At 50.0% G+C, this 27,944-nt stretch overlaps 1 protein-coding gene across 1 annotated transcript in view; it reads right to left on the reverse strand.

Moving 5' to 3' along the window:
- Positions 1-27,944, reverse strand: part of shank2a (SH3 and multiple ankyrin repeat domains 2a) — a gene marked incomplete at its 5' end in the record, with an annotated part of 142,634 nt that overhangs the window by 48,530 nt on the left and 66,160 nt on the right. Inside the window, 6 exon segments of the mRNA XM_080458524.1 lie at positions 3,939-4,052; positions 5,105-5,244; positions 25,112-25,164; positions 25,166-25,378; positions 25,381-25,436; positions 25,439-25,525. Coding sequence (XP_080314650.1) covers positions 3,939-4,052; positions 5,105-5,244; positions 25,112-25,164; positions 25,166-25,378; positions 25,381-25,436; positions 25,439-25,525 — 663 coding nt within the window.

The raw sequence follows: 27,944 nt of genomic DNA on the forward strand, positions 1-27,944 counted from the left end.
TCAGGCATCAGGGTCAGGGGTCAGTGTCAGGGGTCAGGGTCACTGTCAGGCATCAGGGTCACTATCAGGCACCAGGGTCAGGGGTCAGTGTCAGGGGTCAGGGTCGCTGTCAGGCATCAGGGGTCAGGATCAGGGTCACTATTAGGCACCAGGGTCAGGGGTCAGTGTCAGGGGTCAGGGTCACTGTCGGGCATCAGGGTCACTATCAGGCACCAGGGTCAGGGGTCAGTGTCAGGGGTCAGGGTCGCTGTCAGGCATCAGGGGTCAGGATCAGGGTCACTATTAGGCACCAGGGTCAGGGGTCAGTGTCAGGGGTCAGGGTCACTGTCGGGCATCAGGGTCACTATCAGGCACCAGGGTCAGGGGTCAGTGTCAGGGGTCAGGGTCGCTGTCAGGCATCAGGGGTCAGGGTCACTGTCACTGTCAGGCGTCAGGGTCACTGTCAGGCGTCAGGGGTCATGGGTCAGGGTCACTGTCAGGCGTCAGGGTTCAGGGGTCAGGGTCACTGTCAGGCGTCAGGGTTCAGGGTTACTGTCAGGGTTCAGGGTTCAGGGTTCAGGGGTCAGGGTTACTGTCAGGCGTCAGGGTCACTGTCAGGGGTCAGGGAATCTTCGCATGCAGTCTTAAGGCCCCTACATGCTACCCATGTCCGCGAGGCGCACACAATTGTGGCCATGCTCCACTTCTGGACTAGCGGCAGCCCCGGCTTTCACGTACCGGTCTCTGAGGTACTTTCATATCTGGTGGCATACCTGCTCCTCTTTGCCCAGTGGAAGCTATTTCCCGCCAGGAGTGAGCAGCAGGCTCTTCATACTCCCTCAGGTTGGTGTTGGAGATGTGAGGATATCGGCGGACCTCCTCGCATAAACGCTCTTCAAAGTTTGCCTCCATTGTGATGTGCTGGATAGGTAGAGACTGGCGCATGCCCAGTCAGCGTGCACAGTCGTGCGGTCACAAAATTTGGGCTGCGCGGTCGACCGCAGAAAGTCGGGGCTGACACTGGCGTATGGGGGCGGTTGACGATTTTGACGTCACGCGTCCTCTGCGCACATGAGGACACTCTTTGACATGGGGAGCATGAGGAGGGCTTCAGTCTTAGGATGTACAGAAGATCTGACAGACATTTAAAAAGCAACTGCAGAAATATCCTGCAGGGGGCGCTATGGAGGAGGACCTCATGAGTTCCTCCTTTCTCCACCTCTTGTTCCTGCTTCCTCTTCTCTTCTCCTCCCTCTTCTTCTTCCTCCTCTTTCACACCAGCTGTCACTTTCACAGAAACTCCTCAGATCTTGTCATATTTGCTAGAACACCCCACCATGCTCTCTCTCTCTCTCTCTCTCTCTCTCTCTCTCTCTCTCTCTCTCTCTCTCTCTCTCTCTCTCTCTCTCTCTCTCTCTCCCCCCTCCAACCCCCCTCTCCCCCTCTCAGTCCTGCTTCTGTTTTCTGTTTATAAAGACTTTAAATCACAAACCTACACACCATCACTCTGCATAGTAACTGCAGCCAGCTAGTTGCTATAGTCACAGTGTGTGTGTGTGTGTGTGTGTGTGTGTGTGTGTGTGTGTGTGTGTGTGTGTGTGTGTGAGTGTGTGCTTTCAGTACCAAAACTAACACCAGCACCAGCCACCCTTAAAGACACAGGAGCCCCCCTTAAAACATGATTTGTGAAATTTTGGGGGGGGGGGGGGGGGGGGGGGGGGGTCTCTAAAATATTGGTAAAATGCTGTTTTTTCCTATGCATTTCCTTTTTTTAAAAATTTGTTTCCCGTTTTGTCCATGATCATGTGTAAAATTAGCTATTTTTATTCGTGTATGAGGGTGAATCTTCACTCTTTCACTTTAAGAAAGTTGCCGACCTGCATGTAGTTCTTGTTCTCACCATTGAGGTGTGGGGGCGCTAATATTAAACGTCACGTTAAATCAGACAGCCGCTCAATTTCAAACAGGGAAACCCGGTAAATGTTGGATTCCTAATAAAAATAATGTGTGGGACTCTGAGGAGCAGCAACAGAAGCTGATCCAGGTCTGTGGAGGCTTCTGCCTGAAGGTAAAGTCTATAAACTGTAGTATTAATACTCAGCACTGGTTGTTTATGAGGGTGCTGGTTCTGGTTCTCTGGTAGCCTGGGCCTGGGCCTTTTTTTTTATAATTCTGATCGTCATGCGTGTTTGGTGTCAATTATTGGTTTGTTGATGCGTGTTAAAGTAAGTGTAAGTTAATGTGTATTTGATTCCCAGTGGAGTTGCGCCTCAAGACGTCCATGTAAATACCAGGAAATACATACAAAAAACTTGAATTGTGTCTTTTTGTGTCCAATTGTGGTCGTGAAGCCGTTTCTGGCTCAGTGGGGAAGAAAGGTCGTCTTATATAATGAATGCATCTTGAGTCATCACACAAAGGGAAGGTCATCGGGGCCATTGAGTGACAGGAAGACCATAAAAGACAATTAAGAAAATGAATCTGTGTTCAGGTACGACAGTTTCTGAATCACTCCGATGTTTGTTGATAAACAGCTTTGATTTCAGTTTTTAGTCCCGACCAATGAAAAACCTTCTTTTCTTCTTCTGGTGTATTTTTGCTTCCTTGTTGAAGGAGAGGTTTGATCTGAGTCCTGACACACACACACACACACACACACACACACACACACACACACACACACACACACACACACACACACACACACACACACACACACACACACACACACACACACACACACAACACACACACACACACACACACACACACACACACACACACACACACACACACATTCTAGTGGACAGGCCACCAAGTTGGATTGTTATTATGGTGACTGTCAAAAAAACACCCTCCCCCTCTTCCTCCTGATGTCCCTCCTCCTGCACCTCCTCCTGCTCCTTCTCCTACACCTCCTCTTCCCCTCCTCCTGCTCCTCCCCTCCTCCTCCTGCTCCTCCTACACCTCCTCTTCCCCTCCTCCTGCTCCTCCCCCCTCCTCCTCCTGCTCCTCCTCCCTCCCCTGCTGCTCCTCCTACTCCTCCCCCTCCTCCTCCTGCTCCTCCTGCTCCTCCTCCTTCCCCTCCTGCTCCTCCTCCTCCTACCCTCCTCCTACCCTTTCTCCTGCACCTCCTCCTGCTCCTCCTACTCTTGCTCCTCCTGCTCCTACTTTCCCTCCTCCTGTTCCTCCTCTTCCTCCCCCTCCTACTCCTACTCCTGCTCCTGCTCCTCCTCCTGCTCCTCCTCCTCCCCTCCTCCTGCTCCTCCTCCTCTTCCTCTTCCTCCCCCTCCTACTCCTCCTCCTCCTCCTCCTCCTGCTCCTCCTCCTCATCCCCCTCCTACTACTCCTCCTCCTACTCCCCCTCCTCCTCCTGCTGCTCCTGCTCCTACTTTCCCTCCTCCTGCTCCTCCTCTTCCTCCCCCTCCTACTCCTACTCCTGCTCCTCCTCCTCCCCCTCCTCCTGCTCCTCCTGCTCCTCCTCCTGCTCCTCCTCTTCCTCCCCATCCTACTCCTACTCCTACTCCTGCTCCTCCTCCTCCCCCTCCTCCTGCTCCTCCTCCTCCTCCTCCTCTTCCTCCCCATCCTACTCCTACTCCTACTCCTGCTCCTCCTCCTCCCCCTCCTCCTGCTCCTCCTCCTCTTCCTCCCCCTCCTCCTCCCCCTCCTCCTGCTCCACCCCCCTCCTCCTGCTCCTCCCTCTGGAGTGAATGTGAGGACGGAGTGATGTCTTCATTATCCAGGACCAGAGGACGTCGGAGCTCAGCTGACTGAGCAGCCATGAGGTTCGGCTTAATGCAGCTCCGCCAGCGGGGGCAGGAGGGGCCACGTGCCATCACACACACACACACACACACACACACACACACACACACACACACACACACACACACACACATAAAGTGGGTGATGTCCTACATACATGGACCAGCATGCCGCCCCCCCGGGGGTCCACTTACAGCTCCTCTCCTCGGTGGCCTTGGCCAGGATCTCCTCCACACAGTCGGCTGGAAACCAGCCCACCTGGCCGCGGGCGCTGCCCTCCCAGAACCCCCCCTCTCCGATGCTCAGGACTGTACGGTGTGGGGGGGGGGAGAATGTCAGTTTGTGTCCTCAAAAATAATGTTAAACACTTTTAATAACAACAATCAGATGGAAAAAATAATCCACAACATGACAAGACCAGCAGAGACCGAAGCCTCCTGCTCAGCTCAGTTTCCTCCCAGAGTCTTTCCCCTCATCACTCTGAGCTCAATCTGAAGAACCGAAGCAGCAGCCAATCAGAGCTCTTCGTTTTATAATGTTTAGATTTCAGCTCCTGGAAGTTTGTAATGAAGCTAAAACTTGTTCACTGACGAGGGAATCTTCTCACTCTGGGTGATTTTTGACTTTTTCTTGCTCTTTGAGCGGCAATGCATCAACATAGAGGGCGGAAGCAGAGAAAGATGGAACTGATCCAAAACCTCCAAGCAGAAAATTCACATCCAGAAAAATCAGGACAAATAAAAAACATCCACACCTGATGATATTAGTCATATAAAAAAAAAAAGAAAGAATATTTTTTGTGCAAAAACAACTTAAAAAGTGTGAACAGAATATTGCAGCAAACAGCTAACCAGCGAACATGCTAACCAGCTGACAAGCTAACCGGCTAACCAGCTAACACGCTGACAAGCTAAGCAGCTAGCCTCAGCCTGATTAGCCCCATAATGCCACTTTATACCAGCAGATGGTGTCCAACCTCCGTCCTCCAGAGCCCCTGTCCTGCAGGGTTTAGCTCCTCCCAGTTGCAGCACACCTGAAGTATGCTGAAGCAGCGAGACAGCTAAAACATGCAGGACAGGGTCCTGGGACTGGGACTGGGACTGGGACTGGGACTGGGACTGGGACTGGGACTGGGACTGGACACCCCTAGTGTAGTGAGTAAGAACAGACTCAACACTGCTGCTCAGTGGACAGAGAAAGTATTACTGATGTTTTCTAAACTATATTTAAAAGTACTTTGTGTTGTCGCAGTGAGCCGCTGTAGCGATTAATGCTAATGCTATATGGCCAAGGTAACCAGAGGAACAGTGTGGTGAATCTCAACATCGAGGTCGACCCTGAGAAACCAGGTGAATCTCACCTTTGACCCTGTCGCCCTTGTAGAGGTTGATCTCTCCCTCGGCCTGCGGGGTGTGAGGACGGACGACCACGAAGTGCCTCCCTGGAACAGCGCTGTACAGCTTCCTCCTGGGGCCGCGCACATCGCCATGACCGCTGGAGCTGAACACAGAGCACACACAGCACGTCAGGACGGAACCAACACAGCACGTCAGGACGGAACCAACACAGCAAGTCAGGACGGAACCAACACAACAAGTCAGGACGGAACCAACACAACAAGTCAGTACGGAACCAACACAGGAAGTCAGGAGGGAACCAACACAGCAAGTCAGGACGGAACCAACACAGCACGTCAGGAGGGAACCAACACAGCACGTCAGGAGGGAACCAACACAGCACGTCAGGACGGAACCAACACAGCAAGTCAGGAGGGAACCAACACAGCACGTCAGGAGGGAACCAACACAGCACGTCAGGACGGAACCAACACAGCACGTCAGGACGGAACCAACACAGCAAGTCAGGACGGAACCAACACAACAAGTCAGGACGGAACCAACACAACAAGTCAGTACGGAACCAACACAGGAAGTCAGGAGGGAACCAACACAGCAAGTCAGGACGGAACCAACACAGCACGTCAGGAGGGAACCAACACAGCACGTCAGGAGGGAACCAACACAGCACGTCAGGACGGAACCAACACAGCAAGTCAGGAGGGAACCAACACAGCACGTCAGGAGGGAACCAACACAGCAAGTCAGGAGGGAACCAACACAACAAGTCAGGACGGAACCAACACAACAAGTCAGGATGGAACCAACACAACAAGTCAGGACGGAACCAACACAACAAGTCAGGACGAAACCAACACAGCACGTCAGGACGGAACCAACACAGCAAGTCAGGACGGAACCAACACAACAAGTCAGGACGAAACCAACACAGCACGTCAGGACGGAACCAACACAACAAGTCAGGACGAAACCAACACAGCACGTCAGGACGGAACCAACACAGCAAGTCAGGACGGAACCAACACAACAAGTCAGGACGAAACCAACACAGCACGTCAGGACGGAACCAACACAGCACGTCAGGACGGAACCAACACAGCAAGTCAGGATGGAACCAACACAGCACGTCAGGACGGAACCAACACAGCACGTCAGGACGGAACCAACACAACAAGTCAGGACGGAACCAACACAACAAGTCAGGAGGGAACCAACACAACAAGTCAGGACGGAACCAACACAGCACGTCAGGACGGAACCAACACAGCAAGTCAGGACGGAACCAACACAACAAGTCAGGACGGAAGCAACACAACAAGTCAGGACGAAACCAACACAGCACGTCAGGACGGAACCAACACAGCACGTCAGGACGGAACCAACACAGCAAGTCAGGATGGAACCAACACAGCACGTCAGGACGGAACCAACACAGCAAGTCAGGATGGAACCAACACAACAAGTCAGGACGGAACCAACACAACAAGTCAGGACGAAACCAACACAGCACGTCAGGACGGAACCAACACAGCAAGTCAGGACGGAACCAACACAACAAGTCAGGACGGAACCAACACAGCACGTCAGGACGGAACCAACACAGCAAGTCAGGACGGAACCAACACAGCAAGTCAGGATGGAACCAACACAGCACGTCAGGACGGAACCAACACAGCAAGTCAGGACGGAACCAACACAACAAGTCAGGACGGAACCAACACAGCACGTCAGGACGGAACCAACACAGCACGTCAGGACGGAACCAACACAGCAAGTCAGGACGGAACCAACACAACAAGTCAGGATGGAACCAACACAACAAGTCAGGACGAAACCAACACAGCAGGTCAGGACGGAACCAACACAGCAAGTCAGGATGGAACCAACACAGCAAGTCAGGACGAAACCAACACAGCACGTCAGGAGGGAACCAACACAGCAAGTCAGGACGGAACCAACACTGCACGTCAGGATGGAACCAACACAGCACGTCAGGATGGAACCAACACAGCAAGTCAGGACGAAACCAACACAGCACGTCAGGATGGAACCAACACAGCAAGTCAGGACGGAACCAACACTGCACGTCAGGATGGAACCAACACAGCAAGTCAGGACGGAACCAACACAGCACGTCAGGATGGAACCAACACAGCAAGTCAGGATGGAACCAACACAGCAAGTCAGGACGAAACCAACACAGCACGTCAGGAGGGAACCAACACAGCAAGTCAGGACGGAACCAACACAGCAAGTCAGGAGGGAACCAACACAGCAAGTCAGGACGGAACCAACACAGCAAGTCAGGACGGAACCAACACTGCACGTCAGGACGGAACCAACACAGCACGTCAGGAGGGAACCAACACAGCACGTCAGGACGAAACCAACACAGCAAGTCAGGACGGAACCAACACAGCAAGTCAGGACAGAACCAACACAGCACGTCAGGAGGGAACCAACACAGCACGTCAGGAGGGAACCAACACAGCAAGTCAGAACGGAACCAACACAGCACGTCAGGACGGAACCAACACAGCACGTCAGGAGGGAACCAACACAGCACGTCAGGACGGAACCAACACAGCAAGTCAGGAGGGAACCAACACAGCACGTCAGGAGGGAACCAACACAGCAAGTCAGGAGGGAACCAACACAGGAAGTCAGGAGGGAACCAACACAGCAAGTCAAGACGGAACCAACACAGCAAGTCAGGACGGAACCAACACAGCAAGTCAAGACAGAACCAACACAGCACGTCAGGAGGGAACCAACACAGCACGTCAGGAGGGAACCAACACAGCAAGTCAGGACGGAACCAACACAGCACGTCAGGAGGGAACCAACACAGTACGTCAGGACGGAACCAACACAGCAAGTCAGGAGGGAACCATCACAGCAAGTCAGTACGGAACCAACACAGGAAGTCAGGAGGGAACCAACACAGGAAGTAAAGACGGAACCAACACAGGAAGTCGGACGGAACCAACACAGCAAATCAGGAGGGAACCAACACAGCAAGTCAGTACGAAACCAACACAGGAAGTCAGGAGGGAACCAACACAGGAAGTAAAGACGGAACCAACACAGGAAGTCAGGACAGAACCAACACAGCACGTCAGGAGGGAACCAACACAGCAAGTCAGGACGGAACCAACACAGCACGTCAGGAGGGAACCAACACAGCACGTCAGGACGGAACCAACACAGCACGTCAGGAGGGAACCAACACAGCAAGTCAGAACGGAACCAACACAGCACGTCAGGACGGAACCAACACAGCACGTCAGGACGGAACCAACACAGCACGTCAGGAGGGAACCAACACAGCACGTCAGGACGGAACCAACACAGCACGTCACTAGGGAACCAACACAGCACGTCAGGACGGAACCAACACAGCACGTCAGGAGGGAACCAACACAGCAAGTCAGGAGGGAACCAACACAGCAAGTCAGGATGGAACCAACACAACAAGTCAGGACGGAACCAACACAACAAGTCAGGACGAAACCAACACAGCACGTCAGGACGGAACCAACACAGCAAGTCAGGACGGAACCAACACAACAAGTCAGGATGGAACCAACACAGCACGTCAGGACGGAACCAACACAGCAAGTCAGGACGGAACCAACACAGCACGTCAGGATGGAACCAACACAGCACGTCAGGACGGAACCAACACAGCAAGTCAGGACGGAACCAACACAACAAGTCAGGACGGAACCAACACAGCACGTCAGGACGGAACCAACACAGCACGTCAGGACGGAACCAACACAGCAAGTCAGGACGGAACCAACACAACAAGTCAGGACGGAACCAACACAACAAGTCAGGACGAAACCAACACAGCACGTCAGGACGGAACCAACACAGCAAGTCAGGATGGAACCAACACAGCAAGTCAGGACGAAACCAACACAGCACGTCAGGAGGGAACCAACACAGCAAGTCAGGACGGAACCAACACTGCACGTCAGGATGGAACCAACACAGCACGTCAGGATGGAACCAACACAGCAAGTCAGGACGAAACCAACACAGCACGTCAGGATGGAACCAACACAGCAAGTCAGGACGGAACCAACACTGCACGTCAGGATGGAACCAACACAGCAAGTCAGGACGGAACCAACACAGCACGTCAGGATGGAACCAACACAGCAAGTCAGGATGGAACCAACACAGCAAGTCAGGACGAAACCAACACAGCACGTCAGGAGGGAACCAACACAGCAAGTCAGGACGGAACCAACACAGCAAGTCAGGAGGGAACCAACACAGCAAGTCAGGACGGAACCAACACAGCAAGTCAGGACGGAACCAACACTGCACGTCAGGACGGAACCAACACAGCACGTCAGGAGGGAACCAACACAGCACGTCAGGACGAAACCAACACAGCAAGTCAGAACGGAACCAACACAGCAAGTCGGGACAGAACCAACACAGCACGTCAGGAGGGAACCAACACAGCACGTCAGGAGGGAACCAACACAGCAAGTCAGAACGGAACCAACACAGCACGTCAGGACGGAACCAACACAGCACGTCAGGAGGGAACCAACACAGCACGTCAGGACGGAACCAACACAGCAAGTCAGGAGGGAACCAACACAGCACGTCAGGAGGGAACCAACACAGCAAGTCAGGAGGGAACCAACACAGGAAGTCAGGAGGGAACCAACACAGCAAGTCAAGACGGAACCAACACAGCAAGTCAGGACGGAACCAACACAGCAAGTCAAGACAGAACCAACACAGCACGTCAGGAGGGAACCAACACAGCACGTCAGGAGGGAACCAACACAGCAAGTCAGGACGGAACCAACACAGCACGTCAGGAGGGAACCAACACAGTACGTCAGGACGGAACCAACACAGCAAGTCAGGAGGGAACCATCACAGCAAGTCAGTACGGAACCAACACAGGAAGTCAGGAGGGAACCAACACAGGAAGTAAAGACGGAACCAACACAGGAAGTCGGACGGAACCAACACAGCAAATCAGGAGGGAACCAACACAGCAAGTCAGTACGAAACCAACACAGGAAGTCAGGAGGGAACCAACACAGCAAGTCAGGAGGGAACCAACACAGGAAGTCAGGAGGGAACCAACACAGCAAGTCAAGACGGAACCAACACAGCAAGTCAGGACGGAACCAACACAGGAAGTAAAGACGGAACCAACACAGGAAGTCAGGACAGAACCAACACAGCACGTCAGGAGGGAACCAACACAGCAAGTCAGGACGGAACCAACACAGCACGTCAGGAGGGAACCAACACAGCACGTCAGGACGGAACCAACACAGCAAGTCAGGACGGAACCAACACAGCACGTCAGGATGGAACCAACACAGCACGTCAGGAGGGAACCAACACAGCACGTCAGGACGAAACCAACACAGCACGTCAGGACGGAACCAACACAGCATGTCAGGAGGGAACCAACACAGCAAGTCAGGAGGGAACCATCACAGCAAGTCAGTACGGAACCAACACAGGAAGTCAGGAGGGAACCAACACAGGAAGTAAAGACGGAACCAACACAGGAAGTCGGACGGAACCAACACAGCAAATCAGGAGGGAACCAACACAGCAAGTCAGTACGAAACCAACACAGGAAGTCAGGAGGGAACCAACACAGGAAGTAAAGACGGAACCAACACAGGAAGTCAGGACAGAACCAACACAGCACGTCAGGAGGGAACCAACACAGCAAGTCAGGACGGAACCAACACAGCACGTCAGGAGGGAACCAACACAGCAAGTCAGGAGGGAACCAACACAGCACGTCAGGAGGGAACCAACACAGTAAGTCAGGAGGGAACCAACACAGGAAGTCAGGAGGGAACCAACACAGCAAGTCAAGACGGAACCAACACAGCAAGTCAGGACGGAACCAACACAGCATGTCAGGAGGGAACCAACACAGCACGTCAGGAGGGAACCAACACAGCAAGTCAGGACGGAACCAACACAGCACGTCAGGAGGGAACCAACACAGCACGTCAGGACGGAACCAACACAGCAAGTCAGGAGGGAACCAACACAGCAAGTCAGTACGGAACCAACACAGGAAGTCAGGAGGGAACCAACACAGGAAGTAAAGACGGAACCAACACAGGAAGTCAGGACGGAACCAACACAGCAAATCAGGAGGGAACCAACACAGCAAGTCAGTACGGAACCAACACAGGAAGTCAGGAGGGAACCAACACAGGAAGTAAAGACGGAACCAACACAGGAAGTCAGGACAGAACCAACACAGCACGTCAGGAGGGAACCAACACAGCAAGTCAGGACGGAACCAACACAGCACGTCAGGAGGGAACCAACACAGCACGTCAGGAGGGAACCAACACAGGAAGTAAAGACGGAACCAACACTGCAAGTCTGGACGGAACCAACACAGGAAGTCAGGATGGACATATTGTCTTCCAACATGAAGATGGGTCTTCATAATCACATCATCATCATCATCATCATCATCATCATCATCATCATCATCATCATCATCATCATCATTTGACCCACAGAGTTGCAAAGGCTTGTGGGTAATAGAGCAGAAACATTCAGAGACCACAGAGAGACACTACAGAGGCAAACAGGAGGAGGAGCTCAGTGCTTCTCCGGCTCTGAGCAGGGATGGAGCTCCTCCTGGTGGTCAAACTGCAGAACTACAGTCACCACACAATCCAACCTGACTTATAAATAGGATTTATGGAACTTTACATCTTATCAAAGTTTCAGAGAGAGAGAGAGAGAGAGAGAGAGAGAGAGAGAGAGAGAGAGAGAGAGAGGAGGTAAAGAGAGAAGAACAGGGAGAGAGAGGGGGAGAGACAGAGACAGAGACAGAGAGAGAGGATTGAAATGGTTTCTCCCAGTAAATGGGTCACCTTGTCCTGGAGTCTGCTCCTCCTCAAACCTTCCAGGTCTTTTGAGATCTGACCTCATTCAGAACCAACTGAGAGTTTCTGAGGGAGAGCACACTCAGAACTACACGCTCAGAACCACATACACAGAACCACACACTAAGAATCACACACACACTCAGAACCACACACAGAGAACCACACACTAATAACCGCACACTTAGAACCACACACATGGAACCACAAACCCAGAACCACACACTCAAAACCACACACACACAGAACCACACACATAGAACCACACACTCAGAACTACACACATAGAACCACACACTCAGAACTACACGCATGAACAACACACATAGAACCACACTCAGAACCACACACATAGAACATCACACTCAGAACCACACACTCTGAACTCCACACTCAGAACCACACACTCAGAACCACACACATAGAACCACACTCAGAACCACACACTCAGAACCACACACATAGAACCACACACAGAACCACACACTCAGAACTACACACTCAGAGCCCCACACTCTGAACTCCACACTAAGAATCACACACACAGAACCACACACTCAGAACCACACTCAGAACCACACACTCAGAGCCACACACATAGAACCACACACTCATAACCACAAACATTCGCATCAAACCTTAGAGGTGTCAAACACCAGGCCCGGGGACTAGAACCGGCCCTCAACTGACTCTAGTCCAGCCGCCAAACCACCAAGCGAAAAAGACAAAAACTAAGAAAAAAAAAGAAAAAAAATTCAAAACCAAAGTGTTCAGAGTTTTGGACAATGGGACCGCTCGCTGCCTCATTGCTGCCAGACTAGCCTCCTGCCTCTTTTACACCACAATGTTTCAAGGGAAACTCATTTCTACATTTTCGTTTCTGATTGTGACATTTTGAAAACGATGTAGTTTCCATATTGGTCCACTAGTTGTCACTGTTGTTAGTTTCATAATACTATGATAATAATTTTTGTTCATGCAGCTGCTCCAGATGCAGTCAGCCAGCTGGAGAGTGAACTCTCTGACGAGCCAATCGGAGGGCTTGAATATGCTGACGTCACCCTCGGCCTTCCAGAAGGTCCTGAGTCGTCAATATCGAAATGTGATTGGTTGAAGCAGCAGCGTGACCAACGCTTGTTTTACACTGCAGACGCCTGCAGAACTGAAAGTGAAGGCCTCAGGCAGATTTCTTTACCCGGCAACAGGTGATGGCTGAACTGTGATTGGTTAAAAGCTTTAATATGGAAGTTGAGTCTGGAAGCAGCAGCCAGGAGAGAAGCTCTGAGAGGAAGCAGACAGACAGTTTGGGATTATTTAAGAAGTATTCATGGACAAAATATGATCAGCATCTTTTCCTGAGGCCTGCAGAGAAGCCTTCAGGCCCTGACGCTCCGCCACTGCTGCCAACATGGGGAGCTTCATCAACCATCAACCAGCTGCACAGGGAGCATCAGATTGAGAACCAGGATGTACCAGACCAGCAGGAACCATCAGATCGGTTTCCCATGATGCTCTGGGGCCGCCGCCCAGGTGGCTTTGAGGTGCTAATTAGACAGCATTGATTAATACCAGCTGTGCATAATGTGAGAGCTATTATTGGATGATCACCTGAGACACTGAGGAGAGGGGGGGGGGGGGCAAGAGAAGAGAGGAGAGGGGGAGGGGGGAGAGGAGAGCAAGAGAGAGAGAAAAAGAGAGGAGAGGGAGGGGGAGAGCAAGAGCGAGAGAGGAGAGAGAAAGTGAGGAGAGAGAAAGTGAGGAGAGAGAAAGTGAGGAGAGCAAGAGAGAGAGAGGAGAGAGAGAAAAAGAGAGGAGAGGGGGAGGGGGGGGAGCAAGAGCGAGAGAGGAGAGAGAAAGTGAGGAGAGAGGAGGGAGAGAAAAAGAGAGGAGAGGGGGAGGGGGGAGAGGAGAGCAAGAGAGAGAGAGGAGGGAGAGAAAAAGAGAGGAGAGGGGGAGGGGGGAGAGGAGAGCAAGAGAGAGAGAGGAGGGAGAGAAAAAGAAAGGTGAGGGGGAGGGGGGAGAGGAGAGGAGAGCAAGAGAGAGGAGGAGAGAGAGAGGAGAGGAGAGTGGGACAGAGAGAGAGGAGAAAGAGAGAGAGAGAGAGGAGAGTGGGACAGAGAGAGAGGAGAAAGAGAGAGAGAGAGAGGAGAAAGAGAGAGAAAGAGAGAGAGAGAGAGAGAAAGAGAGAGAGAGAGAGAGGAGAAAGAGAGAGAGAGAGAGGAGAAAGAGAGAGAGAGAGAGAGGAGAAAGAGAGAGAGAGAGGAGAAAGAGAGAGAGAGAGAGAGATAGGAGAAAGAGAGAGAGAGAGGAGAAAGAGAGAGAGAGAGAGAGAGAGAGAGAGAGAGAAAGAGAGAGAGAGAGGAGAAAGAGAGAGAGAGGAGAAAGAGAGAGAGAGAGAGAGAGAGAGGAGAAAGAGAGAGAGAGAGAGAGGAGAGAGGAGGACCACCGGCTCCAGATAAGCGGTGGACAACAGAGGGATGGACGGTTAAAAGTGAAGAGTTAAAAGCAGAACGATCCCCTGGAGTCACTCCGTCACTATTTCATGTTTCATCTCGTTATTTTACCGATTCTAAGTTATTAAAACGACATTTTGATTCATGAATTAGAAATTTTGTTTCATCAAATTTTCTCTACATTTGAACTTTGATCTCGCTGCTCTTCAACTAAATTGTACCTCTTCCTCTGGTACTGGATTGTAATATTCCAGCTACTGGGTTTCCCACTACTGTGTTGCCTCTGGTACTGGCTTTGAGTTTTGGTCTGAATGTCTGGATATGTACTGATCCCACCTTTGGACTTTTTTTTGATTTGGATTAAAACTTGTTTATCTCACATCAATGTGCAGCTGAGCTTGTAAAGGTTGGGGTGAACACTCCTCTCACCAACACTTCCAGACACTGCTGCACTTTCACCTGGAACTCTTCACCAGTAGAAGACATTTTCCCAGTGAAGCAGTCAGAGTGAATCCAAGCTGCTGCCGTGGAAACGAGGCTGCTGAAGGATCAGGTCACGACTCTGTGGGCTCTTATCTCTGAATGACCTGGATCAGTCTGCCTGAACACAACCACACACTGAACACAACCACCAACTGAACACAACCACTAACTGAACACAACCACAAACTGAACACAACCACCAACTGAACACAACCACAAACTGAACCACAAACTGAAGACAACCGCTAAATGAACACAACCACTAACTGAACACAACCACCAACTGAACACAACCACTAACTGAACACAACCACCAACTGAACAGAACCACCAACTGAACACAACCACTAACTGAACACAACCACCAACTGAACACAACCACGAACTGAACACAACCACCAACTGAACACAACCACGAACTGAACACAACCACTAACTGAACACAACCACCAACTGAACATAACCATGAACTAAACACAACCACCAACTGAACACAAACACTAACTGAACACAACCACCAACTGAACACAACCACTAACTGAACACAACCACAAACTGAACACAACCACTAACTGAACACAACCACGAACTGAACACCAACCACAAACTGAACATAACCATGAACTAAACACAACCACCAACTGAACACAACCACTAACTGAACACAAACACTAACTGAACACAACCACCAACTGAACACAACCACTAACTAAACACAACCACAAACTGAACACAACCACTAACTAAACACAACCACAAACTGAACACAACCACGAACTGAACACAACCACAAACTGAACACAACCAACAACTGAACACAACCACAAACTGAATCACAAACTGAAGACAACTGCCAAATGAACACAACCACAAACTTAACACAACCACTAACTGAACACAACCACTAACTGAACACAACCACCAACTGAACACAACAACCAACTGAACACAACCACAAACTGAACACAACCATGAACTGAACACAACCACCAACTGAACACAACCACTAACTGAACACAACCACTAACTAAACACAACCACACACTGAACACAACCACGAACTGAACACAACCACTAACTGAACACAACCACGAACTGAACATAACCATGAACTAAACACAACCACCAACTGAACACAACCACCAACTGAACACAACAACCAACTGAACACAACCACAAACTGAACACAACCATGAACTGAACACAACCACCAACTGAACACAACCACGAACTGAACACAACCACGAACTGAACACAACCACAAACTGAACACAACCACTAACTGAACACAACCACCAACTGAACACAACCACGAACTGAACACAACCACTAACTGAACACAAACACTAACTGAACACAACCACTAACTAAACACAACCACAAACTGAACACAACCAACAACTGAACACAACCACCAACTGAACCACAAACTGAAGACAACTGCCAAATGAACACAACCACAAACTGAACACAACCACTAACTGAACACAACCACCAACTGAACACAACCACCAACTGAACACAACCACGAACTGAACACAAACACCAACTGAACACAACCACTAACTGAACACAAACACTAACTGAACACAACCACTAACTAAACACAACCACAAACTGAACACAACCAACAACTGAACACAACCACCAACTGAACCACAAACTGAAGACAACTGCCAAATGAACACAACCACAAACTGAACACAACCACTAACTGAACACAACCACCAACTGAACACAACCACCAACTGAACACAACCACGAACTGAACACAAACACCAACTAAACACAACCACAAACTGAACCACTAACTAAACACAACCACGAACTGAACACAACCACTAAATGAACACAACCACAAACTGAACACAACCACTAACCGAACACAACCACGAACTGAACACAACCACTAACTAAACACAACCACAAACTGAACACAACCACGAACTGAACACAACCACTAACTGAACACAACCACGAACTGAACACAACCACGAACTGAACATAACCATGAACTAAACACAACCACAAACTGAACACAACCACTAACTGAACACAAACACTAACTGAACACAACCACCAACTGAACACAACCATGAACTGAACACAACCACCAACTGAACACAACCACTAACTGAACACAACCACGAACTGAACACAACCACGAACTGAACACAACCACGAACTGAACATAACCATGAACTAAACACAACCACAAACTGAACACAAACACTAACTGAACACAACCACTAACTGAACACAACCACCAACTGAACACAACCACTAACTGAACACAACCACCAACTGAACACAACCACCAACTGAACACAACCACTAACTAAACACAACCACAAATTGAACACAACCACGAACTGAACACAACCACTAACTGAACACAACCACGAACTGAACACAACCACGAACTGAACATAACCATGAACTAAACACAACCACAAACTGAACACAACCACTAACTGAACACAAACACTAACTGAACACAACCACCAACTGAACACAACCATGAACTGAACACAACCACCAACTGAACACAACCACCAACTGAACACAACCACTAACTGAACACAACCACGAACTGAACACAACCACTAACTGAACACAACCACGAACTGAACACAACCATGAACTGAACATAACCATGAACTAAACACAACCACAAACTGAACACAAACACTAACTGAACACAAACACTAACTGAACACAACCACTAACTGAACACAACCACAAACTGAACACAACCACCAACTGAACACAACCACCAACTGAACACAACCACTAACTGAACACAACCACCAACTGAACACAAACACCAACTGAACACAACCACTAACTAAACACAACCACAAATTGAACACAACCACGAACTGAACACAACCACGAACTGAACACAACCACGAACTGAACATAACCATGAACTAAACACAACCACAAACTGAACACAACCACTAACTGAACACAAACACTAACTGAACACAAACACTAACTGAACACAACCACTAACTAAACACAACCACAAACTGAACCACAAACTGAAGACAACCACAAACTGAACACAACCACGAACTGAACACAACCACAAACTGAACACAACCACGAACTGAACACAACCACTAACTAAACACAACCACAAACTGAACCACAAACTGAACACAACCACGAACTGAACACAACCACAAACTGAACACAACCACTAACTGAACACAACCACGAACTGAACACGACCACTAACTGAACACAACCACAAACTGAACACAACCACTAACTAAACACAACCACAAACTGAACACAACCACGAACTGAACACAACCACTAAATGAACACAACCACAAACTGAACACAACCACAAACTGAACCACAAACTGAAGACAACCACGAACTGAACACAACCACTAAATGAACACAACCACAAACTGAACACAACCACGAACTGAACACAACCACTAACTGAACACAAACACTAACTGAACACAACCACGAACTGAACACAAACACTAACTGAACACAACCACGAACTGAACACAACCACAAGCTGAAAACAACCACTAACTGAACACAACCACTAACTGAACACAACCACTAACTGAACACAACCACGAACTAAACACAACCACAAACTGAACACAACCACTAACTGAACACAACCACTAACTGAACACAAACACTAACTGAACACAACCACTAACTGAACACAACCACAAACTGAACACAAACACTAACTGAACACAACCACTAACTGAACACAAACACTAACTGAACACAAACTGAACCAAAAGCACATCTGAACCAGACCAGACCAGACCAAACTGAACTAAACCAAAACACAATGGTAACCAAACCGAACCACAAACTAAACTAAACTAAACTAAACTAAACTAAACTAAACTAAACCAAACTACATACAGATCAAAAGGTTGGAATGAACACTTCAATCTTCCCTTGAACTGCGCTACCTTACTCACTCAACACAGCTCTCTATTGATAGAAATATTTGCTCAGCTTGATCATTGATTCCAGGTTTTCCAATCACTTCCAGATGTATCAGATCAATAACCTCGTTCCTACAAACATCAGTGAAAGAATGTGTGGCTCTCAGGAGCTCAGCGAGTTCCAGCGTGGTGTAGTGACAGGATACCACCTGATTAATAAATATCAATCAATCAACTGCTAGTAGAACCATAACGAAGTGGAAGTGGAACCACAGCAACTCAGCCACGAAAACCCTCAGAGCAAGTTCAGAGGTCAGAGGTGAACCTTCTGCAGAGTGAGTAGCTTCAGACGTCAAACGTCAGGTGACCTTCAGATGAGCTCCAGAACAAACTACAGGTGACCTTCAGATGAGCTCCAGAACAAACTACAGGTGACCTTCAGATGAGCTCCAGAACAAACATCAGGTGACCTTCAGATGAGCTCCAGAACAAACATCAGGTGACCTTCAGATGAGCTCCGGAACAAACTACAGCTGACCTTCAGATGAGCTCCAGAACAAACTACAGCTGACCTTCAGATGAGCTCCAGAACAAACATCAGGTGACCTTCAGATGAGCTCCAGAACAAACATCAGGTGACCTTCAGATGAGCTCCAGAACAGCATAGAGCTTCACGGAGGGGTTCCTCAGCCGAGCAGCTGCGTCTAAGCGTTATGTCACCAAGAACAATGCAAAGCGTCGAATGCTGTGGTGTGAAGCTCACCGCCACTGGACTCTAGAACATCTAGAACATCTAGAACATCTAGAACATCTAGAACTCCCAGAACATCCAGATTAGCTAGAACAGCTAGAATGTTTAGAACGTCTCGATCATCAGGGTCGGACCTCACAAATGGTTAAAGACTGCTGAAGCTCTTATAGCTTAACGCTGGAGCCCCGTCAGAATAAATCCTCTGCTTTAGGAACGGGAGTCACTCAGAGTGAAGGTCGGTCAGGGAATACTTTTGGCCATACAGCGTAGTTACAGTTACAGTTACTTTTACTGATTGATGCGTTTGTGGGATGAAGAGTGGAGGTGAGGATGTGAGCTGCACCCAAGAAAAACCTTCAGTTCTGTTCTCTTCATGCGTTTGTCGGCTGGTTGCTTCCAGTTTTCTTTCTGTGTTTGATCTTCTGTTCAGTCCTCAACCCCTTGTTTGTTCAGTCATTTCTTCTTTTGCTCCTTCATCCATTGTTCTTTGATTCATGTGTTCATTCATTTCTTAGGGTTTGCTCTTCGTTTGTTCATTCTCTCCTTCAGTTGTTCATCGTTTCCTTTGTTTTTTCTTCACGTCCTTTCATGGTCCATTCTTGACCTCTTCATTTCTGTTAGTGCTTCTGTCCATCCATTGGTTTCTTGTTTGTTCAGTCCTCCATTGTTCTATTCTTCTGTTGGTCAAGTTTTCTTTCTGGTTTGTTCAGTGACTTGTTTGTTGGCTTGTTGCATGTTTACGTTCATTCAAAGCTTCATCTGGTTTATCAGTTATTGGACTTTCTCTTTGTTCATACATTCATTCTGTTCTCTGCTTTTCTCCTTCGTTTGTTCGCTCCCTCCATCTGTCTGTTCATTCACTTGTTCATTGGTTCTCCAGTGATCCTCCATCAGATCTCAGCTCAGCGGAAACATGAGCAGTGAAATATTCATCAGACTGAAGCTCCTCCACAGACGAACCGCCGCCGGTCGTCCTCATCGGACATTTCACACGACCAGCTGCTGCCATGGCAACCGCCAGTTGAGTGACAGCTGTCACTGTGTGTGTGTGTGTGTGTGTGAGAGAGAGAGAGAGAGAGAGAGAGAGAGAGAGAGAGAGAGAGAGAGAGAGAGAGAGAGAGAGAGAGAGAGAGAGAGAGAGAGAGAGAGAGAGAGAGAGAGAGAGAGAGAGAGAGAGAGGCATTCCAACAAATGAGCAGGATCAAGAGGGAACAGGAGGTGGGTGGGGAGAGCAGAGGGTGAGGAAGATGAGAGAAGTTGAAGAAGATGAAGCAGCAGGAGGGGCTGTGGGTGAAGAGGAGGAGGAGGAGAAGGAAGAGGAGGAGATGGAAGAGAAGGAGGAGGAGGAGGAAGAGGAGGAGATGGAAGAGAAGGAAGAGGAAGAGGAGGAGGATGTGATGAGAAGGAAGTGTGTTTCTGTTCAGTCTACATGTTCTTCCTGAGTGTGTGTGGAAAACAGAAAGTAAAGGTCGAGCCTGTCCAGACACACACACACACACACACACACACACACACACACACACACACACACACACACACACACACACACACACACACACACACACACACACACACACACACACACACACACACACACACACACACACACACACGCACCCACACACAGGACTTTTCACTCTTTTCATTCACAGATCGTCTCTTCCTCTCTTTTCTTTGGTCTTTTCATTCCTGAGTTGGACTCAAATCCATCCATCCATCCATCTATCCATCCATCCATCCATCCATCCATCCATCCATCCATCCATCCATCCAGCTGTTTTAGCAGCTTTTTGCCCCATTCCTCATGGTTGTAGTTATTTACACCCATTTTAGTTTTGCCTTTTTTGAAGCAAATTTTAGCCTAGAGTTAAAAATCATTATGGAAATTAATGTGTGCATGAATAAAACGAAAACAAGATAAAATGTTATATAAACATTTTGGAAAAGTTCAGGGAGCCACTAGTGAGGGGCCAAAGAGCCACAAGTGGCTCCAGAGCCGTACGCTGCAGACCCCTGAACTACTGGAAGAAGGTGAACAGACACAGAGGAACTAATCATGGCCGCACAGGAACAGCAACTGATCCAGGACCATAGAGACCATGGTCTACCACAGTGGATCAGATCCAGGACCATAGAGACCATGGTCTACCACAGTGGATCAGATCCAGGACCATAGAGACCATGGTCGACCACAGTGGATCAGATCCAGGACCATAGAGACCATGGTCTACCACAGTGGATCAGATCCAGGAGCATAGAGACCATGGTCGACCATAGTGGATCAGATCCAGGGTCCAGGCTGAGCAGAGATGAACTACAGACCAGTTCAGAGTAGCAGTGGGTGTGAGATGAAACAGGATCAGCAAAGCGGGAGAGACTCGACAAGTGTTTGAGAGACAGACCCATATCTATGGACCGACGGAGGGATGACGTCCAGGTTGGGACTGTTGCACGGATCTATTTATATGAGCTCAGCTCCTTGGGCTGCTTGGTCAGATAATCAACCTCATTATTGAAATAATTGATTATCAAACACTGTATCTGTTCCTGCGATCTGGAGCTCGGCTGAGGGACTCGCCTCACCAAACACTGTTAGAACTGTTCTGGAAACAATGTAGTTCACCTGCCAGGCCACCAGTCGGCACTATTGAGTCCCCCCCAGGCTGCAGGCAGACAGACAGGAGACACAATGCTGATGTTCAGTGAAGCAAAGAGAACTGTCGTCCCCCGGTGCTCTTCCCCTTCTTTCATCTCCTCCATCAGTTGTATTCCCTCCACTGCATCTCCTCCACCTTCATAGCAAACCCCCTCATTCTGAGCTTTTATTCTCTCCTCCTTCTCCTCCTCTACTCTGCTCCTCATCCTCACATCCTCTTGTCTCCTCCACATCGGGCTGCTCGGCTGAAGGGTGTGGGTAGTGTTTCCATCTGCCAAGAAACAAGAGGAGCAGGAGGAGCAGGAGGAGGAAGAGGATGGGGAGCAGGAGGAGCACGAGCAGGAGGAGGTGGAAGAGGAGGAGGAAAAGGAGAAGCAGGAGGAGGAGGAAGAAGAGGATGAGCAGGATGAGCAGGAGGAGGAAGAGGAGCAGGAGGAGTAGGAGGAACAGGAGGAGGCGGAAGAGGAGGAGGAGCAGGATGAGCAGGAGGAGGAAGAGGAGCAGGAGGAGTAGGAGGAACAGGAGGAGGCGGAAGAGGAGGAGGAGCAGGAGGAGGAAGAAGCTTCATCCAGCTTCACTCTGGTTCTTGTGGTCTAATCAACAGACTATATTAGTAGATATTTCTGATGACGCTGGTTTCAGTCAGTTTGGGATTTTAACTCGTCATGAGGCAGAAATTGCTTCATATTTTTTTAAGAAAAACAAAAACAGCCGAGGTTCTTTCAGATGGATTCTCTCACTATGATGTGTCTCAAAGAAAAACTCATCGCTCAAGTCCTTCCTTCCCTCTGATATTAAGCTCCCAAAGGCAGACCACACCATTTATTGTGTTTTAGTAGTGTTTTCATTATCTTTAGATTGTCTTGTTTTTACCATATATGCTTTATATTGGATGTGATCTGGTTTAATCCAGCTAGAAGAGGGCTGCTCCCTCGGTCCCATGTTGAAATCTCTCTCCTTGACAGGCTGATTATTTCTTTATGCTGCTGACTGAATGCAGGAATGTTCACTGGGAAGAAAAATTAATTTCCCCTTGTGGGATAAATGACGTTTGCAGAACTGAATTGAAAAACCAGTTTGAGATGTTAAACAAGCGACAGACTCTGATCCAGCTCACAGGTCCAGGTCCTCCTCCAGGCCCTGACCACTGGTCCTAATGTTCTGGCTCGTGTTGTCTGTCTGGCTGGACTGACTAAGGAGGGACACACACACACACACACACACACACACACACACACACACACACACACACACACACACACACACACACACACACACACACACACACACACACACACACACACACCATGTGCTGCCATTATTTTGTCAATGAATCTAATGTTACGCTGAAGAACACGAAGCTCCGGATTAAAGAGGAAACCAGTATCAAACCACCATCAGCCTTGTATAGACCATTATAGACCACATGGATATATTCTAGTCTTCATTAGACCACAACACGGCAACAAACACCAACATGAACCAACATAAACCAGTACAGACCAGCATCGGATCAGACCAGCATGAACAAATGTAGACCTACATCAGACCATCAAACACTGTTTTAAATAACTGAAGACCAGAATAGACTTGGGTAAAGAAAGTATAGACTAGCATTTGGCCAGTATAGACTGCCATAGACCAGTATAGACCATTATGGACCAGCACAGACCAGTATGGACCAGTACAGACCAGTATGGACCAGTATGAACCAGCATGGACCAGTATTGATCAGTATAGACCCGTATGGACCAGTATAGACCAGTATGGACCAAAATGGACCAATGTAGACCAGTATGGACCAGTTTAGACCAGTATAGACCAGTATGGAACAGAATAGACCAATATGGACCAGTGTGGACCAGTATAGACCAGTATTGATCAGTATAGACTAGTCTAGACCAGTATACACCAGTATGGACCAGTATAGACTAGCCTAGACCAGTATAGACCAGTGTACACTAGAATACAATATACAACAAGACTATATTCACGGACCATCACCTTAGACCAGCTTAGACCTGTAAAGACGAGTATAGACCGCTTTAGTCTGGTATGGACCAGTAAAGACACGGGTATAAACAAAATTGAAGGAGGAGGTGGAGAGTGGGGGAGGAGGTGGTGAGAAGGGGAGGAGGTGGAGAGTGGGGGAGGAGGTGGTGAGAAGGGGAGGAGGTGGAGAGTGGGGGAGGAGGTGGTGAGAAGGGGAGGAGGTGGAGAGAAGGGGAGGAGATGGTGAGTGGGGGAGAGTATGGCAAGTGGGGGAGGAGGTGGTGAGTGGGGGAGAGTATGGCAAGTGGGGGAGGAGGTGGTGAGTGGCGGAGGAGGTGGTGAGTGGGGGAGAGTATGGCAAGTGGGGGAGGAGGTGGTGAGTGGGGGAGGAGGTGGTGAGTGGGGGAGAGTAAGGCAAGTGGGGGAGGAGGTGGTGAGTTGGGGAGGAGGTGGTGAGTGGGGGAGGAAGTGGTGAGTGGGGGAGGAGGTGGTGAGAAGGGGAGGAGGTGGAGAGTGGGGGAGGAGGTGGTGAGTGGGGGAGGAGGTGGAGAGTAGGGGAGGAGGTGGTGAGAAGGGGAGGAGGTAGAGAGTGGGGGAGGAGGTGGAGAGTGGGGGAGGAGGTGGTGAGGAGGTGGAGAGTGGGGGAGGAGGTGGTGAGGAGGTGGAGAGTAGGGGAGGAGGTGGTGAGAAGGGGAGGAGGTAGAGAGTGGGGGAGGAGGTGGAGAGTGGGGGGAGGAGGTGGTGAGGAGGTGGAGAGTGGGGGGAGGAGGTGGTGAGTAGGGGAGGAGGTGGAGAGTAGAGTGATCTAACCTGGGGTGACGCTGCGAGGGCGCGGCCCGCCGGACGTCCTCCCCCAGCCGGCTCGAGGGAGGGGGAGCGGCTCCTGGCCCCCCTCCCCATGGTCCGGACCACCACGTTGCCATTGGGGCTGCCGCTGGGCATCTGCTGCAGCAGCTGGGGGGACAGGCTGCGGGGCAGTGCTGAGCAGCCAGGCTGCAGGGGGGGGAGGGGCTGGGCGTGCTGCGGGGGCGGGGGGCGGCCCCAGCTCGCCGGGGGAGCCGTGCTGCTTGCTGCAGGTAGGAGGCGCTGACCGTCAGGTTGTTGTCGCTGTTGGAGCGCAGCAGGACCCGCGGGCCGACAGCGAGGACGGGGACTGGCCGTTTCCTGAGCCGGACGACGGACCCCGCCGGCGCTTGGAGTAGGCTGGAGCCTCTCGGAAAGGCACTGCGGGGGAGTGGGGGGGGGGGGGGGGGGGGGACATCTTAATATTCATGTATGTCAACATTCACACTTCAGATGAAACATCAGATGTCTAACTGGGCGGCGGAGCCGTCATCACGTTCCTTCCCAGATGATTTTTAAAAACTCAAAAGTAGAACAAACTAGAAGTCCCGAGCGGATCAATCAAACTGATCCCTGCTGTTCAGACAGGATTCCAGATTCCTGTGACTCGTTCCTCATCTGTTCTGTGACCAAACCATCATCTGTGGAAGCAAATCGGACTTGTATCTGAAATCTTTCAACTTCCGTCAACGTCTGAAGGATCAGTTCATGAATGTGCCTCGTCATCAACCAACCCACTTGGGTGTTCCTCCTCTAACCTGCAGCCAAACTCTCTCTCTGACCTCATCTTTACTACACATATAATAGTTTCCTGGTTTGGACATGAAGGAGATCTGGTCTCCATTGAGGTGTGAGGTTCCATGTTGTCTTTGGGCTGAAATAGTGAGTCAGATCTGGCAACCTTGGTGCTGACTGGTGTGGCGTCCATTTTTACTTCAAACAACGTGCTCGGCGTGACGTCACCCCTTCTCCTGCGAATGCTCTAGCTCCGGTGTCCGTCACGTTCGCACTGCAGTCTGATGGAGGTCGAGGTTAAAATGAGAACGAGCGTCTAGATCTGCAGTGTGAACGGAGCTGTAGAAGGGCAGCGTGTCAACAAGCGCTGGCAATTGCAGCAAAGTGCAGCAACAACGTGCAGCAGCAGCAGCAGCAGCAATGTGTCGCAGCAGCAACGTGCAGCAGCAACATGCAGCAGCAGCAGCAGCAATGTGTAGCAGCAGCAACGTGCAGCAGCAACATGCAGCAGCAACAACGTGCAGCAGCAACATGCAGCAGCAGCAGCAATGTGTAGCAGCAGCAATGTGTAGCAGCAGCAACGTGCAGCAGCAACATGCAGCAGCAACAACGTGCAGCAGCAGCAGCAATGTGTAGCAGCAGCAACGTGCAGCAGCAACATGCAGCAGCAACATGTAGCAGCAGCAACATGCAGCAGCAGCAGCAATGTGTAGCAGCAGCAACGTGCAGCAGCAACATGCAGCAGCAACAACGTGCAGCAGCAGCAGCAATGTGTAGCAGCAGCAACGTGCAGCAGCAACATGCAGCAGCAACAACGTGCAGCAGCAGCAGCAATGTGTAGCAGCAGCAACGTGCAGCAGCAACATGCAGCAGCAACATGTAGCAGCAACAACGTGCAGCAGCAGCAGCAATGTGTAGCAGCAGCAACGTGCAGCAGCAACATGCAGCAGCAACATGCAGCAGCAGCAATGTGTAGCAGCAGCAACGTGCAGCAGCAATGGGCAGCAGCTGCAATGTGCAGCAGCAACATGTAGCAGCAGCAACATGCAGCAGCAGTAACGTGCAGCAGCAGCAACGTGCAGCAGCAACATGCAGCAGCAAAATGCAGCAGCAGCAATGTGTAGCAGCAGCAACGTGCAGCAGCAATGGGCAGCAGCTGCAATGTGCAGCAGCAACATGTAGCAGCAGCAACATGCAGCAGCAGTAACGTGCAGCAGCAGCAACGTGCAGCAGCAACATGCAGAAGCAGCAATGCATCAATGTACAGAAGCAACATGCAGCGTTTAGTAGCAACACGCAGCAGCAACATGCAGCAGCAACAATGTGCAGCAGCAGCAACATTCAGCAACCAATCCCAGTACCTCCTCCACTCCCTCCTCACAACTGTACCTCCTCCACCCCGTCCTCCCTCCCTCCTTCCTCCACCCCCTCCTCATCCCGGTCAGTTGGTTCTGCAGCCGGATCGTCACTAAAACCCCTTCAGTCAACCACATCAAGAAGAGGAGGGGTGGTGATGGGGGTAATAAGGATGATGGATTGAGTAATGGGGGAGAGGGAGGTGATGGGGTTGATGGGGGGGGGGGGGGGGGGGGGGTGGAGGGTGGGTGGTGGGGTTCCACTTACTCATCCTCACTTTCCAGACTGACTCTCAGACTTCGTTGTATCAAACGTGTTGATGAAGACACGAGGTGCTAACAACTAATGAGCGAGGAGTCACCAGGATCTGTGTGTGTGTGGTGTGTGTGTGTGTGTGTGTGTGGTGTGTGTGTGTGTGTGTGTGTGTGTGTGAGTGTGTCTATGTAGACCTAAATCTGTTCACACACTCACATTTCGGGACTTGTCGTTCTTTCAGGGAATAAAAAAAACATGGAAAAGGAAATTATTCAATCAAATTAATAGGAACATTTGAAATAAAGTGTGTGTGTGTGTGGGGGGGGGGGGGGGATGGGCACATAAAAGGTTCTGGAGGAGTCATGGAGGGGTAACAACAACAACAACAACAACAACAGCAATAATAATAATAATAATGATGATGATGATGATGATGATGATAATAATAATAACT

The sequence above is a fragment of the Lipophrys pholis genome (assembly GCF_963383615.2).
Source record: "Lipophrys pholis genome assembly, chromosome: 2".
In the NCBI taxonomy this organism is placed as follows: Eukaryota; Metazoa; Chordata; class Actinopteri; order Blenniiformes; family Blenniidae; genus Lipophrys; species Lipophrys pholis.